A 16285-nucleotide genomic window follows, 5' to 3' on the forward strand; every position below is an offset into this window, starting at 1 on the left:
TCGTACGCTCCAGTCCCTTAAACCATCTTCCTGGTCTTCTGCTGGGATCTCTCCAGTATGCCCATGTCTCTCTTGTACTGGGGAGCCCAGCACTGGACACAGCGCTCCAGGTGTGCCCTCACCAGTGCCGAGAAGAGGGACAGGATCACCTCCCTCGACCTGCTTGCAGTGCAAGTCCAAGATACCATCTTTCTTACACAGGGGCACATTGCTGGCTCGTGTTCAACTTGGTGTCCGGAAGGACCCACAAGTCCTTCTCCACAAAGCTGCTTTCCACCTGGTTGGCCACTGGCATGCCCTGGAGGATGGGGCTGTTCCCCCCTTCCCAGGTGCAGGACTTTGCATTTCCCTTTGTTGGACTTCAGGAGATTGCTCTTGGCCCACTATTCAGTCAGTCAGGGACACTGAGGGGCAGCATACCCGTTTGGTTTATCAGACACCCCTCCTTGTTTCATAAACCCATCCGCAAACTTGCTGAGGGTATCCTATGCCCCATCGTCCAGGTAATTAATGATGAAGACATAAGTGGTTTTGGCCTCAGTACCAGCAGCCGGAGTACACCATCATCACCTGGCCTCCAGCTGGACTGGACTGCTGACCACAGTCCTCCACATCGCCTGGCAGCTCGTCCAGTTCCCAGTCAACCTTGCCTTCCACTTGTCCAGTGCATGCTTCACTGCTTTGCCAGTGAGGCTGTTATTGGAGATGGGTTTTTGGCCTTGCTGAAGTCAAGATAAAAAACATCCATTAGTCTCTCCTCTTCCACCAAGTTCATCATTTGGCTGCGGAAGGCTGACAGACTGATCAGGCATGACTTCCCCTTCACAACGTCCCAGTCACCTTCTCATCCTCGGTATGGCTGGAAATGGTTTCCGGGATGATTTTCTCTGTCTCCTGCCCAGGGACCGGTGTGAGGCTGGCCAGCCTGGCGCTCCCTGCGTCCTCCTTCCTGAAGGCAGGAGTTCCCGAGGAGTTACAGCGCTGCTTTGCTGAGCAGCCGGACAACGGCTGCAGCCGAGACAGGCACTGAGAGCGGGCTGCCATTGCCAAATTCTTGCTCCGTAGGCTAAGCATGTTGGTTGCCACAGCAACTCGATAGGCAGTGGGAAAAGAAGGATTGCTTTCTGGAGGTTGCTCGTTCTCCTCACCGAAGGCTGAGGGGAGGTGCAGCCCCTGCAGGTACCCCGTCACCATCCTTCTGCCGGAGCTGCCGCACGGTTCCCCTTTCCCCCCGCACGGTGGGGTGTCTGGAAGGCCGTTCTGCCCGCTGGCTGCTTTGCCCTAAGCCACATTAACAGATAGCTCATGCGGCTCTCTTACCAGCCAGTTCCCGGGAAGGAACAGACCTGCAGTCTGGTCCGAAGGAGTCATCGTTCTCAGAAGAGAGGTGCCCTACTTCTGAGTTCTCCCAGAAATGCGTACCTTCCCACTGCAAACAACATCTGGAATGAATCTGATGATTTGGGAAGTTGGCCTGAGATTTCTGGGCAGTGGCACGCTCGTGTGACCTGCAGCAGTGCTGCTGCAGCAGGGCTGTTCCATGCATGAAGTACTGTGTGTAGCCACGTCATTTGCACGAGCTGATTATACTGTTCTTGTGCAGTGCATCAGCTGCTTTCAGAAGGCATCAACTTCATCTGTCACGCCCAATGCAGTTTCTGTGCCCTGCAGAGTCTGTGAGCCCTGTGAAAGCTGTGCTGTGCTGGCTCTCCAGCGAAGCGGCTGCACCTCACGTGTGCCAGGGCTTCGCTCCCGTGGCCATCGATAAGGACACAGCATATACAAGTCTGACCCTTTCTGGAAATGTGAGACCAGTTGCACATGATCAGCACTGCTGATCTGTCTCCTGCGCATTTTAAGTCTGACATGCCAAGGACACGAGAGCTCTGCCCGTGGTAGCCCTTCTTCGCAAAGTGTGCTTCACAGGACCAAGCTGCCCTGTTCTCTAGGACTTCATGCATACGTGCTGCCCACAATTCTACATTTATTTGTGCTCAGGAGGCTCCATGCAGAAGCATAGCAGCCATTAGAGTTACAAGCTGTAGCAATTCTATTCTTTTTTTGATCATTCTTGTGTAAGAGAGACTCGTCCAGTTCTTCAGCATCATCAGGCCCTCCAGATGCTGGCAGAGTTAGTGCATTGCGTTCAGGAAGGACAGTACACTGTGTACAATTAACCCCACTTGTTTGTGTCGCTTCTGTAGGTGTTCCCTCTCAGTATCCTTTTGTTTTTTTTACTGTGAAAGAGAATAATTCAGGAGTGCCAGATTTATCCTCCTTAATGAAAGTGGTGGCTGCACGAGTAGAGTCCTAAGAAAAAATGACAGCAGGAAATTAGATTGCCTTCAGAGAAAATCCTTCCTCTCAGTAGTTCTTCAGATAAGCCTCACGCGCTGTTGGGTACCCCTTCCCCTGCAGGGTTTCTCATAGGGGTATAAGCTTATCCTCTCTTTGGATTCTTTTGCTGAAAGCCAGTAACAAATTTCTTGCTGAAATTCAGTAGTTAAGGATGAGAAGTGGGTTAGCAAATGGTCCCTGAGAAGAGTTCATAAATCTTCCATTAATGCAGCTCTGTCTGCTCTGGTGCAGTGCACTGTGTGGAAGCAGGATGGCTGCGACGCTGCCTTTTTTCCTGTGGATTCTCTGTCTAGATAGAGCATACAGCTTTGGGCACAGAGCTGCTTTCCTAGTTCTGACATGACGAGGTTTTGCCTGGTGCTCCGCTAGTGGGACTTTCTCAAGGGTTTGTGAAGAAGTGTGTCTCTTTACAGCTTTTTGCCCAAACTCCTCCACCAGCACCACCAAATAAAGCGTGTCCAAACTGACTGTCGGCAAGATCTGAACCACAGGCGGGGATGGGAAGTCCTCCTTCCCCTGGTACACCTTTGTCACATAGAAAGCAGCATGTGGGAGCAACCAGCTCACACCAGTCTTTGTCCTGCTTGGCAGCTGTGTTATTTTCATGGTGACAAGTAGCACAAGTGCTTCTGATTTTTGGTTTAGAGGCTATCCAGAGAGGTTTTCTTTCAGTTCTGTACTCTTCCCTTTTGCCCTCCCTTTTCAGGGACAGTTCTCTTGAGAAAATTCTAGAAAACCAAATCCTTTTGAGACGAGAGCTGTAGAGGTGCGGTATCATCTGTGTATGTACCTTCCTAGGCAGCAAGAACCAAAGTTTCCAGCTGCATTTAAGCAAAGAGAGAGAGAGGATTAGTCTCCAATCCTAACCTTAAAGCACAGCCTGGCCACGATCCCAAATTGCACCGAGCTCCACGTCAGAGCCTTTGGGTGCACCGAGCACTGGTGGAGAATCACGAGAGCAGTCTTGTGTCTCGGTGATCTGGTAGTGAAGGTTGTTCATTACATGCAGTGAATCCCTCATGCAGTCCTAATGAAAAGCAGTGGAGATGCCTTTGAACACCAGTAGGAAAACACCTGGAAGCCAAGAGCAGTAAAAACAAAGACTTGCTGAGCAAAAGCAATGGCTTCTCTTTGGAGTGATTGGCGGTGCGTTACCTCTGTTGCTGAATCCTCCCTAGCCTTTGTTACTCTTGAAGAAATTGGGACTGAGATACAGAGTTCAAAGAAAGAATGCTCATCCGTTAGTGACTTATTCAAGAAATCTGTGGTTTAATACCTTCAGTAAAAGTATTCCCAGAAGGCTTAATTAGCTGTCCTGCAAATGCATAATCCCTCTTTGTTTGGTTATAACTTCCTTTTTCAGCAAGCTGGTGTTTCTTTGCCTTGAGATTGCTTCCCATGAGACCTGTTCTCCCCCTCTTACTGATTTCAGTCAGTTCCATACATATGCTGTGGTGTACAAATCAGGCCTTGCATTCTGTGTCTCAAAGGCTGCTTTTTCTGCCTGCTCTGAAGAAGCAATCCAGGCAACCAATCTACTGCTACTGCTGTTGCCAACAGACTGCCATCACTGACCTCTGCACGACAAGGGGTAAGAGCTGCTATAACCTGGACTTGTTCAGAAAAGGAAAGCTTGAGGGCAGCCCTGTAACAGCTATCAGCGCTGCCACAGTGAAATCTGAGACAGCCAGCAACCCCACCATTTCTGTGCTGCTCATCTTCCAAGGCCCAGTTGGAGCATCACTGTAAGTGGAAAGCAAAGTATTTTGTTTTTCTTGTCAAGCTTCCCAGTTACGTTTCCATAATGTTGCCCAAAGAAGTGGGCAACACCTTAGTATTCATGAAACCTGACAAACATAAAGGCTTTGATAGCATCATCCTAAAGCAGCACTTGGCCTCAGCTTGTTACAGCTGGCTGGTACATCTGTATCAATGTGTAGTCCGCTGGCAAAACGCTAATATGCCAGTATGAGCCTGTAACAAAGAGCAATGACCCAGAAAAAGCCCTCTAAGCAGATATGGTTGTTATGCATAATGTGCAAGTTGTCAGAAAGGAGATTGTGTTGAGATACCACTTGTGAAGGATCATATCCAGAAAAACTTACCTGGCTTCAGCACAGAATAAAGTGCCTGTGAGCAAACAATTGTCCTGATGGCCTGTAATGAAGTCATCTTCCAGAGCTGGACAGGGCATCAGAAACCTCTGGACATAATGCGTGGCTGGCAAAACAGTCCTCCTGAAAGTGTTGAGAGCCAACAGTGTGTTGCCAGCAGTCCATTGTGCTGAGCAAGCCAGTGCTCCGCAGAGAACAGACCTGCAAATTACATCTGCTGACCGGCCATGTCCAGAAAAGGTCGGCTTCGGCTCCCCTGTTTCACTGCTGCAGGAACATGCTGGCCCTGGAAGCCTGGGCACACAGCTGATTTCTTGCATGGGGCTCCAGCAAGCCCTTTCCCCAAGCTCTCCAGACCCTGAGAGAAGAAACTGACCCACAGAAGCATGCTATGGTCTCATCTGGGACCTGCATGCCTGGTAGCAAGGCCCATGCTGCTGGCCAGGCATCAGGTGCCCACCACTCTTAGGGGGGCGCATGCCCAGGACTGCTGGAGGCTTGGTCCCGCTGCCTCTCTGCATCTCCTTGGGGGCACTGCCTGCTGCGGAAGGACCGCCTGCAATGCCAGCAGGGCCTCGCTGCCCCCAGCACTGCAGCATCTCACCACATGGTTGGTAACCCCTTGTCACAAGCAGGTGAAAACTAATAGAAGCATTGCTGTGTTTGCTACTGTCTGGGAGATAACTGCATGGCAGTCTTACCCCCAGCTCTTGAAAGAGGGGTGGCAGTAATACCAGAACACAACTGGACAGTAATGGCCCACTGTGCCATTTGTGGAGTTTTCTAAATCCTCTGGAAGGATATGCCCCACCCTCACAAACCCTCTTTATTTGCAGCCTAAACTCAAAAACACTCAAGGCAAGTTGCAACATTTGTAGGGCTGGTCTCCACTGTCTGATCTCACATCCTGAATGTACTGGTTATGCCATGGCATAGAAGTTCTCTCACAACAGACTATACAGAGCCTTGTGTGGAAGATCTTATTACTGACTGTACAAGCAGAAATTGAACAGCTGCCCAGGAAGATGTAGTGCAGATGATGTCTGGAGACAGGAGCGCGCAGCATGTTGCTGCCCTCAAACCCTCAGTGCAGCAGTTGTCATTCATCCTATACCAAGGTTAATTCATGTTTGGACACAGATTCGGGGTTGTTTTGCAAACCACGTGGAAGGTGAATCTTCAGGCAATAACCCTGTGCAGCTAATTGCATGCCTGAAAAGAGAGGCCCAGGGCTTTGTCTCAGTTCATTACTCGCCGTGGGCCCTAACCACGTCCTCGCTCTGCAGACTGAGCTGAGGCCTGGTGGCCCACCAGCTTCCCTGACCAACGCTATCAGTCTGAAAGCTAGGTGCTGTCTGCTAACCAGCCTGCGTGTGTTTGAGGTCTGGCGTCCTTGACACCCTCCAGGCTAAGCATCTCTTCTCCTTTCACAGCCTCTGACAGCAATTTCCCTCTCTGTCCTGCCTTTGCCAGGTTGAACAAGCTCTTGGCACACCAGCTGCCATTGTCTGCAGCCATTCCTGTTCAAATTTACCTTTCTTGAACATACGGGACCAGAATTGTGCTCAGAATTTCACAATAGATTGCATCGGTGTCTTGTATGGCGACATTAATGCACACTTCAGATCTTGCAGTATTCTTGCCACACTGGTGCCTCCCGGCCATCTTAGGGTGCACCAGTAGACCCAGAACTTTCTCTTCCTTCATCAATTCCCATAAACGAGCTCCATCTGAAAGCAGAGATCCTTGCCAGTAGGACACTGAATTTCGTACTGTCACTTTTTGTTCTGTTTTTCGTACTGCAGTCCTCAAGGTCATTCGGTTGTTCCCCTTTTATATTGATGGAGCTTCCTAAATGTGATTCGTCATCACGCTTCTTTATCACTCTTGCTTTCTGTGCCAAGGTAGGAAGAAAATAAGAATAAAAGGCAGTGTGGCTAAGCCCACAGACTCTGGACAGACCTTCATATTCATGTTAAGCTCATCTTCTCGGAGCCATCTCTCTAAGAAATCATTGACATGTATTAACTTCCCAGACCATGTCTTGTGTGGTGTCTGCATTAATGGCAGCGTGCTTAGTGTAGTCCATGGATTGCTGTAGCCATCAAAGGCTCTTCAGTGTCCGTCTGTCCCAGGAGTGACCCCGAGGGGAAGGCAGAGCTCAGAGGGGAGCAGGGGACTGCAGTGCGTCAGGCTGCAGGTGGTGGTGCCAGGCGGCAGCAGCCCTGGGGATGCCAGGCGTGCACACCGTGCTGTCTCGTTGCAGCCCAAGAGCAGCTCCAGGACTGGGAGGTCCCACTTGCTGCAGGCCCAGGGAGGAGCGCTCTGATGCTTTCAAGTGCCAAGCTTCAGGCTCTGACTTCACGGGGCAGCGTTCTGCTCTGCGGGGCTGGGCTGAGGGGCTCTGGTCACTGACGTGGCAGTGGCGTACCTGCAGCCTGCAGGCACGGGGAGCCGCAGCCCCGCTCAGAGGACAAGCACGCTGACATTGCCTGACTCACAGCAGTGGGCAGCGCTGTTCAGCAGAGATCGCCAGTCCAGCCCCAGTAGTGCTGCGCCTCCCGGCCCAGGGGTGCGCAGACCCAGAGCAGCAGACCTTTGCTTCCATTCAGGAGCATTCTCACCACCTCAGGTCTGCAGCATTTCTGCTGCGGGACCACCCAGGCCCCGATCAGCCACGGTTCATGGGCCACTGCCCAGGCCTTGGAGCCCTGAGGCTGAGGAGCTGCTGCAGGCGTTCAGGCCGCAGCACCCGGCTGCTCTCCAGAAACCATCTGTGCTCATCTCCAACCCGGCAGCAGTGGTGGGCTAGCTCGCCCACCAAGGCCAACGTGTTCTGTTGGGTGTACGTTAGCAAAGCGCAGCCCAGTCAAAGAGCAGTAGTCAAGGTAATTGGAGATAGGATGTAGCCGCAGCCAAAGGCCTGGTTCAGCATGCTGCGTTTGCCTCCACTGCCAGACTAGAGAGACCACGCAGAGCCCCAGGGTCCCCTGGCCGGTCCTGGCCCCAACAGCCACCGGTGGTAGGTGCTTGTCCCCAAGCTTCCCAAGCTGAGGGACTCGCTCAGGCCATTATGCTCAAAGGCCTTGCCCTCCAGGTTTTCTCCCCATCATTTTTTTTGTCTGTTTCTTTTCACATACCGAGAATACTTGTTTATGCCAGGCGAAGTAGTAAAGACAAGTAGGTGATGGCAGAAGGAAAGTGTTCCTGCAGCATGGAGAGCTAGTGGGGAGCAGACAGGCCAGTGCCCAGGCATACTGTGCGTCCTACTCGACAAGTGAGACCTGCTGCCCCAGCAGCGCCAGCCTGCCCATGCCCCCAGCACGCACACAAACATGCAGACCAAGGCGTAAAATGCCCAGGGAGGCAGATATGTGGCATAACACAAGATAAGACTGTTCAGACACCTCTTTGCCCATTGCACGGCCCACGCTAGGGAGCTTGCCACCACTCCGGTGGCAGCCAGGCCCCGCTGTCGCCATGCTAGGGGTGGCACGACGGCCCTCCCACCCACATGGCGCTGCCTGGTGTGGTCAGGGGGGGGGGTCCCCTTGTCCCAGGAAGGGGCTCTGCCCCCATGGCAGATGGCTTGAGGTGTTATGTTTTGCTCTGGGTCCATGGCGGGACCCGACTGCAAACTGGAGCTAGAGGTGTAAGCAAGGGGAGGTGGTTCCTGGTGGGAGGGGGCCGGCATGGCTCAGCACGGCTCTGCCACAGCCTCCTGCTGATGCGCCAAGGCAGGCAGCGGTGCAGGGGCTGCAGCTGCAGCCATCTCGGCACGGCCGCAGGGGGCTGCAGGGCCAGGTTGCTCCCCAGGAGGTCTCCATGGGCTTCAGGGCCGTGGCAGCTAGGGCAGGTTTGGCCAGGAACCGGAGATACTTGCTTGAACCTCTTCTGCCTCCTCTGGAATAGACCTCGCAGGGCTTGCAGAAACTCTTGGCCAAAGTCCTCCGAGCCCGTGTCCCCGAGCACTGCAGAGCCACCCCTGCTGCCTGAGGCTGGCCCAGCCCTGCAGCGGCCGCCCCGCGTGTTGTGTGTGTGCCGCTGTGTCTGGGGACCTGGCCTCACCCCGCCCTCTGCTCTTTCTCCTCTCTCTCTCGCTGTACCGTTCTTTCTGCAGACTTTTCAGTAGTTTAGGAGAACTCAGCACCATTTCCCAGCGGAGCTCCGGGACCACCTACACAGTTCGACCTGGCAGTCGCTACCCTGTAACCCGACGTACCCCCAGCCCCGTGAAGCCGGCTCTGGATCGGACAGAGCCCCTCAGCACCGTGCGGCCCTATGGTCTGACCCCTCCCACCATCCTCAAATCTTCCAGCCTCTCCATCCCACATGAGCCCAAGGAGGTGCGTTTTGTGGTGAGGAGCGTGAGCGCCCGGAGCCGCTCCCCGTCCCCGTCCCCCTCTCCAGGGCCGCCCCTGCACACCCTCCACCCACCAAGGCCCTTCATGCAGAAACCCCTCCACCTGTGGAACAAGTATGACGTCGGGGACTGGCTGGAAAGCATCAACTTGGTGGAGCACCGAGACAAGTTTGAGGACCATGAAATAGAGGGCACACACCTGCCCGCCCTCACCAAGGAGGACTTTGTGGAGTTGGGGGTGACACGGGTTGGGCACCGTATGAACATTGAGCGGGCACTCAAGCAGCTGGTAGACAGCTGACCGTCCTAGGCAGCGCTGGCCTCTTCCAGAGCCACCACACGGGGAGGGGGGGGTGTTTCTACTAGACTAATAAAACCCAGTTTGATTCTCTTTCTACTCTGAGCACTGCACTGAAGGGCGCGGAGCCAAGGGGCTCCCACCCGCTCACACACAGCCTGCGTGCCACATACACGCAGACCCCGCTCAGCCCCACCAGGCCCGCGACGCCTTCGGGAAAAGGAATGTTGCATGAAATACATCCTCTTTTCTGTTCCTCCCAGAGAGTCTGGCCTGTATATCGCTTGATGTGCTCTTCCCTGGGGCGTCGCTGGTGGCAGGAGGGGCTGAGGCGCCAGGTGCCGCCGCGCCCGGGCTCCCTGCGCAGGACCTGTGGGACGGTGACACCTGGTTGGGGGGGGACTGTGCAGGGCCGCCGTGCAGTCGAGGCACCGAACCTGTGCAGGGCAAGGGCTTCTGAGCAGCAGGCTCTGCATGGGTTTTCCTGCGAGCCCAGCGCTGCTCGCAAGTCCCTTGTGTGGCAGGCAGGGAGGTGGCAGGCCAGACGCACTGCCCCAAGAGGCTGCGTGTGGGGAGCACGGCAAGGCAGGGCCCCGGCAGCGCGGGCTGCTGTGGGAGGCAGGCAGGGTGCTGCGGGGGCAGGAGCAGGACGGAGGCCCCGTGGGGCTGGGCGAGGAAGGGCGGCAGCAGGAGCAGGGCCCGTGGCAGGGCAGCCTCGCTGCGTGCCAGGAGAGCCGCGGTGACGGCCGCCCTGCTCCCGCCCGCGCCCTGCTCCGACCCTGCCGCGGCTCCTCCGGCAGACCTGTCGCAGGCAGGAGCAAGCCTTGCCGTGCAGGTGAGAAGAGCGTCAAGCGTGAGAGAGCCAGGCCTGTGGACTCTGCTCCCCTGCCTGGTTGCGCTTGGTTTGCCCTGGAGAGAGAGGGACCGAAACCGCATGGATAGAAGCATGTTTGGGGGGAGTCAGAGGGAGGCCGGTGGGGAATCCAGCAGAAAACGCTTTGCCAACGTTCAAAGGGGTGGGGGGTGGGGGGAGGTGTTTTATTTGCTCTTGGTTTGGGGTCTTGTTTCCAAGGGGGACACATTGATGGATAATATATAATCTCCGTGCATTTATATAGAGAGCAGCTGATGATCTACAAAAGACGATACTGAACTACAGGATTCCCACTCCGTCTTAGTCATCCTTATTTTGCATCTTTTTAATCAGCTATATATTTGAAAAGAGAGAACAAATATCTATATATCTATATCTATAGCTATAGCCACCTGATTTTGTTATAATTTTACTAAATCTATATATCTCTAGACTTGTTGAGATGCTGATGAGGTGGTGCCTGCACCCCTCCCCTGGGACGCCCATGACTCATGGGAGTTTTTAGTGACTGACTGAATGAATGTTAAAGTCTTTTTAAAAAAAAAAAAAAAAAACCAACAGCTCCTTTCAGACACTCTGGATTTTAAAGATTTAGAAACACAAAACAAAACTTGGTTTTTGGGACACACCAAGTCTTCCATCCCCGCAGGCAGAGATGCATGGAGAGCTTCCACTACCCTGCAGCAACCCTGCGCCTCCGGCAGGCGCAGGGCCCCCATGGCTTCAGGTCCTCCTCCCGCCTCCAGCGCTGGGGCAATCGCCCGCCCTCGGACCCTGTGCCCGCAGCGCACCGCAGCCGGCCGAGGGCTGCGCAGGCTGTGCCGTGCCCCAGAGCGAGCGCTGTGCTGGGAACCCCAGCCGGAGGCAAGCGAGGGGCAGCACTGGCATTACACCCAGTGGCTGAGGAGGCTGGGGTGCCCAGGGGCAGCCCCAGAGCCAGAGGAGGCAGCGTCCCCATCCCCCAGCCCGGTCCCTGTCCCCCTGCCCCATGCGCTCCCCTCCGCACTGCACCCTCAACAGCATTGCGCACCCAGGCTCAGGGGTGGCCAGGGGCTCGCCCCAGCCAGCTCGGGAGGGGATGGCTTGGTGACTGGTGTTCCCCAAAAGCTGAGTCCCCCATGAAGGCATTAACTCTTCTGGTGCTAGAGGGAAGGACAAGGAGGTTCCTTCTGACCCTCACACATCTCTGAACCTTCACAACCTTCAGCCAGTGGAAAGGCACAGGCCAAGGGTTGGGGCTGCAGCCCCTCCTCCTGCGTGTGAGCACCAGGCTGAGGCCCTCTTCGGGACAGATCCTGGCAGGCTGTGGTGCTGTCTCCTTTTCCCTGAGCTCTCTTGCTGGGCACGTGCCCAAAACAGCTCTATACAGAGCTCTCCAGAAACCGCTGAATTCTGTGTATTCACAAGCACTTCTTCCCTCCCCAGGCAACATCCCAGTGCTTGCAGCTGGGACAGTCGCATGGGGAAGGCAAGAGGGGGTTTCAACCTGTACCTTCTTATTCTGCAAGCAAAAATCCTGCTGTAGATACCCCAGGGTACTCCAGGCCTCCCATCCAATAACCTGGTGAGCCAAGAGGCATCCTAATTGTAATAGCAACCATTGTGTCTGCCTGAAGCCACCTCTTTGTTGACCAGGTTTGCCATCGTATTCATTAGTCTCCTCCCCACCCCTCCTGTGTGTGCCAACGCTACCGCTGTATGGTGTGTGACCATGTCCTGCCCCTGCCGCCGTGCCTGCCCCCATGCCCATCGCTGCAGCCTGCCCCATCACGCCTCTGCCTCCGTGCACCCCTCCATGCCCTGCATATACCCCGCTGCTCCCATTCACCACCCGCCCTCCTCCATCCCCCGCCCAAGCACCCGCAAGCCCTCCACAATGGCCTCTCGCAAGGCCAGCAGCACTTTCAGACGCACTGAATTATGCCCTGCTCCCCATGCTGAGCTGCCCACAGCCCACTCACTCTCTCCATTGCCCACATTTCCAGCTCCTTAACCTGTCCTGGCATTAATTATCACCTTCTGGTCACAAACGCTTGCTGGCATGCTCATGCACAGATGGGGACAGTTCTGTACTAGGGATGTCCCATGCCGCTGGCAGGGTGGCACTTGCTGGCACAACAAGGCTGTGCCGACAACCGCTGCCACCGCCGCTGCTGCACCCCTGGCACGTAGCTCGCTGCCTGCAGACCTACCGGCTCCATGTGTCCCCTGCCTGCCCCCCCTCATCGCCTCCCACATGCTCTGCAGTGCCTGGACCCTCAATGCTGTCTGTACACACGTTGCCACAAGCCAAGCCCACCACTTGCCCCCTGCGACCCGAATGTTCAGGCTGATGCTGCTTCTTCAGCCCCCATGCCTGGCGAAGTGGCACTGCCACGTCCTGGTGGCACCCGTGGGCGCACAGAGCCTCCGCGTCACTGCCGCATGCCAGCTCCGCTGCTGCGGGGACCGGGCGCGCAGGCAGGCTTGTCCCAGGCTCCATGTCATGCAAGCTCTGCCTCAAACTCTGTAAAACTTTAGAATTTCAAAAAAAAAAAAATTAGTTTGGCTGTCTGTTCCTCATGCTGCTTCTGTGAGGTTGCTCTGGAGCCTCTCACTGATGTAGAAATGCTCATTTCCAGCCTGCACTGAGCCATGGGAAGCCCCCGCCCATTTGTCCCTAGGCTGGTCGTGTCCTTCTGCTGGCTTCTGCCTCTGCTTCCCCATGCTTCAGAGCTCCCTGGCCATCCCGTGGCTCACTCTCCTGTGCTCCATCCCACGGGCTCCCACCATGGCCGCTCCTGTCTGTGTGGAAGGGGCAGACGTGGCCCCGCAGAGCACGCTTTCTTTCTGCACACCACAGCTTGGTGGCCGCTCCAAAGCTTTGCACCAGTGATGGCTTGGCCCAGGCTGCCCAGCTTGGCTCTGCAGCCCCTGCCCTGCCCTCGCCCCCGGCCCTGCTGCCCCCCCCAGCCCAGCACCTCCATCTCCTGCCCCGCTGCCCTGGCCACACCAGCCTCCCGCGTGGCTCTCACCTCTTCCATTCCCACGGCATTTCCATCTCACTGCCAGCTTCTTTCCACCCCACCTGCAGGTAACGCAGACCCCGGCAGCCCTCACCCCCGGTAGCCCTGTGTCCTACGGGCGTGGAGCTGCTCCCCTCCTCCAGCCGGAGCATGCAGAGCTGCTGCCTGCTGCTCCCTGGCATCCCCCCGGCACAGCCCCAAAAGCCTCTCCCCGGCCCCTGGGGCCACGGGGCGGCCGGTGGGCACTGTGGGTTGAAGTGTAACCGTGTTGTCCTGAGTGCAGGCTGCCCCTCGGGCTCTCACCCGTGGACTGCGGGTCTCTGCCCCTTCTGCAGCTGCTTCTGGGGCGATGTACAGAGACCCTGCCTGCACCCGCCCCTCGCTGCGAGGGGCCAGAAGACTGCAGAGCGTAACTTTTCTGCAGGAAGTTCGGTCTGGGACCTGGAAAGCTGGACGCCTTCTTGCCATTTCCGAAAAGCCCTCCTCCACCCCTAGCGCTGCCCCCTCCTCCTGGCGAGGGCTGGAGATGGTGGATGCACTGCTCTGCTGCTGGCGGAGCTGGCGGCCGTGCCGCCCCAACGTGCACCCCAGCTTCCACATCATGAAGCAGCTGCAGCCGTACCTGTGTTGGCAAACACTGCGTGAACCCTCAGGGCTGCCAGCCCCAGGGCCACCACGGCTGGTCCCAGTCAGGCATAACACAAAAGAAGGCGACTTCCAACCACACTCGTGCCATCGCCCCTGTCCCTGTGGCTGCTTGGGTCTGCCACGAAGTCCTGCTCCCCTCTCCCTGTCCACACAGCAGCGACAGCTTCATCCTCTTCATCACCCTCCCGTCCCCTTCATAGACATACATGTGTGTGGAGCTGGACGAGCATTGGCCTGGGACTTTGGAGACAGCACCGTCCCAGGCAGCGCCAGGGCACCCGCGGGGCGAGCCTGCTCCGTTGCGCGGTGGCACCCGGGGCGCTTGCCCTGCCCGAGATGTGAGCGGCCAGGGCCAGCTCCTCCCTGCTCCGGACAGCTCGGTCTCACCGGTGCCACCTGCGGCCCAGGGCTCTGCCCCTGTGCCTGGCCAGCCGGCAGTGCCCGTCACTGCCCCACTCAGTGGCCATGCTGGCCCCGAGCAGCTTCATCCCCGCTTCAAGCACCAGCCAAGCTGAGGTCTCGAGTGCCCCGCACTTGCTGGAGGATGTCCCCGCACTGGTCTGCCCGGGGGCTCCGTTCCCTGCGGCAGCGTCACCAGGAGCAGTCGGTTGCGTACCGGCCTGACGGCCAGCAGTGGTCTTGTCCCATGATCATTTCTAGTCCCACCTAGACAGAAACGTAACTTTCCAGCTAACGCAGCTGCTGCTACTAAACTTTTTTTTTTTTTCTCAGCTGAAGCAAAGAGGATTTTTTTTTCCCATGTGTAGATAGCTCTTTTCTGACTTTATATCTACTCTGATGGCATTGGCATCTCCATTCCAAACATCTCCAGACCCAGTGAGACATTTCATTTTGAAAAGCCATTCAGGAGAAGGCAGAGCGATAGGCGAGGAACCCAACCACCCGGCCTTGCGGCTAGGGTCCTGAGCGCAGCTGGGCCCCACCTGCCAGGACGTCCTGGTGTGCCAGGACCCGCCGCCGTTACTGTGATTCTCATGGCTTCTCAATGACTTGGGTTATCTTCTGTAAAAATGGATACACCTTTTCTTTTCTTTGAAGGGATTTTTTTTTTAAAAGTTGTTGGTATTTTTCCTTTGTCCAGACGAAATTCATCAATCCTTGTTCTCCATAAACCCCTGTCTGTAATTCTGACTTTAAGAGAAGAGAAAACAAAACCCAAAGCACTTTGTTCCTGGTGGGCGAGCTTTTGCAGCTCAAACCATTTCGAAGCAGCAACAAAGTGTGGCCTGGTTTTATTTTTTTCCCAGCACACGTGCATACCCCCCCATTGCCGGCATGCATGTATACATGTGCGTATATACCCACATGCACACGGCCCCTGGGCGCGTGCACACTCACACAGACTCTGCATGTGCATAGACAGGCTCACACCCTCGCACACACGTGCGTGAACACACGCGCACGCACACGTCTCACATCCACACTCTTGTTTCCCCCCAGACGAACTCACCTGTGGGTTTTTGTTCTGTTTTTAATTTTACAGGGTCAGTTTGACTTCACCCTTATTTTGTATGGATTTTCTGAGGAGATTTCTCCTTCTCCAGAGTCATGGAGGTGTGACCATTCACCTCCCGCCCTTGACGTTGTGATACACATACCCCACAGAGATCTATGTTTCTTATATTATATTATTATTATTATTATGTAATAAATTTATAAGAAAGCTCTGTTTTGTTCTGTGGTGTTTCTGCTCTAGCAGTCCCTGCTCCACACTGCAGCAGCCCCTGGACCAGGGTTGCACCCGGGGCCCCGCTTCAATCCCTCTGCGGTCCCTGGGGATTGCACCAGCCTTTGGTTACCCCAGCACCAAGACCTGTCACAGCCCGGCTGCTCTGCTGGGGGGGGGTTCTGTGCCCCCCGGCCTCAGCCAGCAGCAGGGCTGGGGCTGAGCAGAGGCCACTTCCCGCTGCACAGGGACGCCGGAGCCTCTTGGTGACCGCCACAGCTCTGGGGCAGTGTGTAGCAGACCCACACCAGCACCCAGCACCCTGGGGCGCCCTGTGCTGGGGAGCAGCTTCCCAGAGCCAGGGCCCCTCTGCAGGGAGTGGGGCTCCCCCGGGGCCACAGCACCCAGCCCAGTGCCTCAGGCCAGGCTGGGAAGCACTGGCAGGAACCAGCCTTGGCGAAGCATCGTCCTCGTCCCTGCAGCTGCAGCCCCATGGGGATGTCCCAGGGAAGGGCGAGTGTGCCAGCATCCCCCGACGGAGCTGGCCGTCCAGGAGCAGGGCAGCGAAAGCAGCTCCTGGCTCCCCAGGACATGTGTAGCTGGAGTTTCCCAGACCTTACACGAAAACTTGAAGCGATGTGCACAAACTTGGGCTGACGTGCACAAAGCTTTGTTCAACATCTGCAGCTGATGGCAAGCACCGACATCAAGGTCACCTTGCGGGTGGGTGGCAGAAAGAGAGGAAAGGAGAACACCTGGGGAGATGCGCAGTGTCCCCAGGGGGTACCCTATGAGAAAGCCCCCAGCACCCTTCCCAGCACAGGATGGAACCACAGCTGCCTCAATGACCCCCCCACACCATGACTCCCTTGCTGGGGTTACTGGCCCTGACTGGAATATGCTTAATTAGGTGCAAACGCTGCATGCAAAGCGGCTGC

At 56.0% G+C, this 16285-nt stretch overlaps 1 protein-coding gene across 1 annotated transcript in view; it reads left to right on the forward strand.

The window, feature by feature from the left end:
- Positions 1-9370, forward strand: part of SHANK3 (SH3 and multiple ankyrin repeat domains 3) — a 353875-nt gene extending 344505 nt beyond the window's left edge. Inside the window, exon 21 of the mRNA XM_035569314.2 lies at positions 8593-9370. Within this exon, the coding sequence (XP_035425207.2) occupies positions 8593-9136 (544 nt within the window). The 3' untranslated portion in view covers positions 9137-9370. The remainder of the gene's footprint in view (positions 1-8592) is intronic.
- Positions 9371-16285: the final 6915 nt, after the last annotated feature.

Source organism: Cygnus atratus, chromosome 1 (genome assembly GCF_013377495.2).
Source record: "Cygnus atratus isolate AKBS03 ecotype Queensland, Australia chromosome 1, CAtr_DNAZoo_HiC_assembly, whole genome shotgun sequence".
Classification (NCBI taxonomy): Eukaryota; Metazoa; Chordata; class Aves; order Anseriformes; family Anatidae; genus Cygnus; species Cygnus atratus.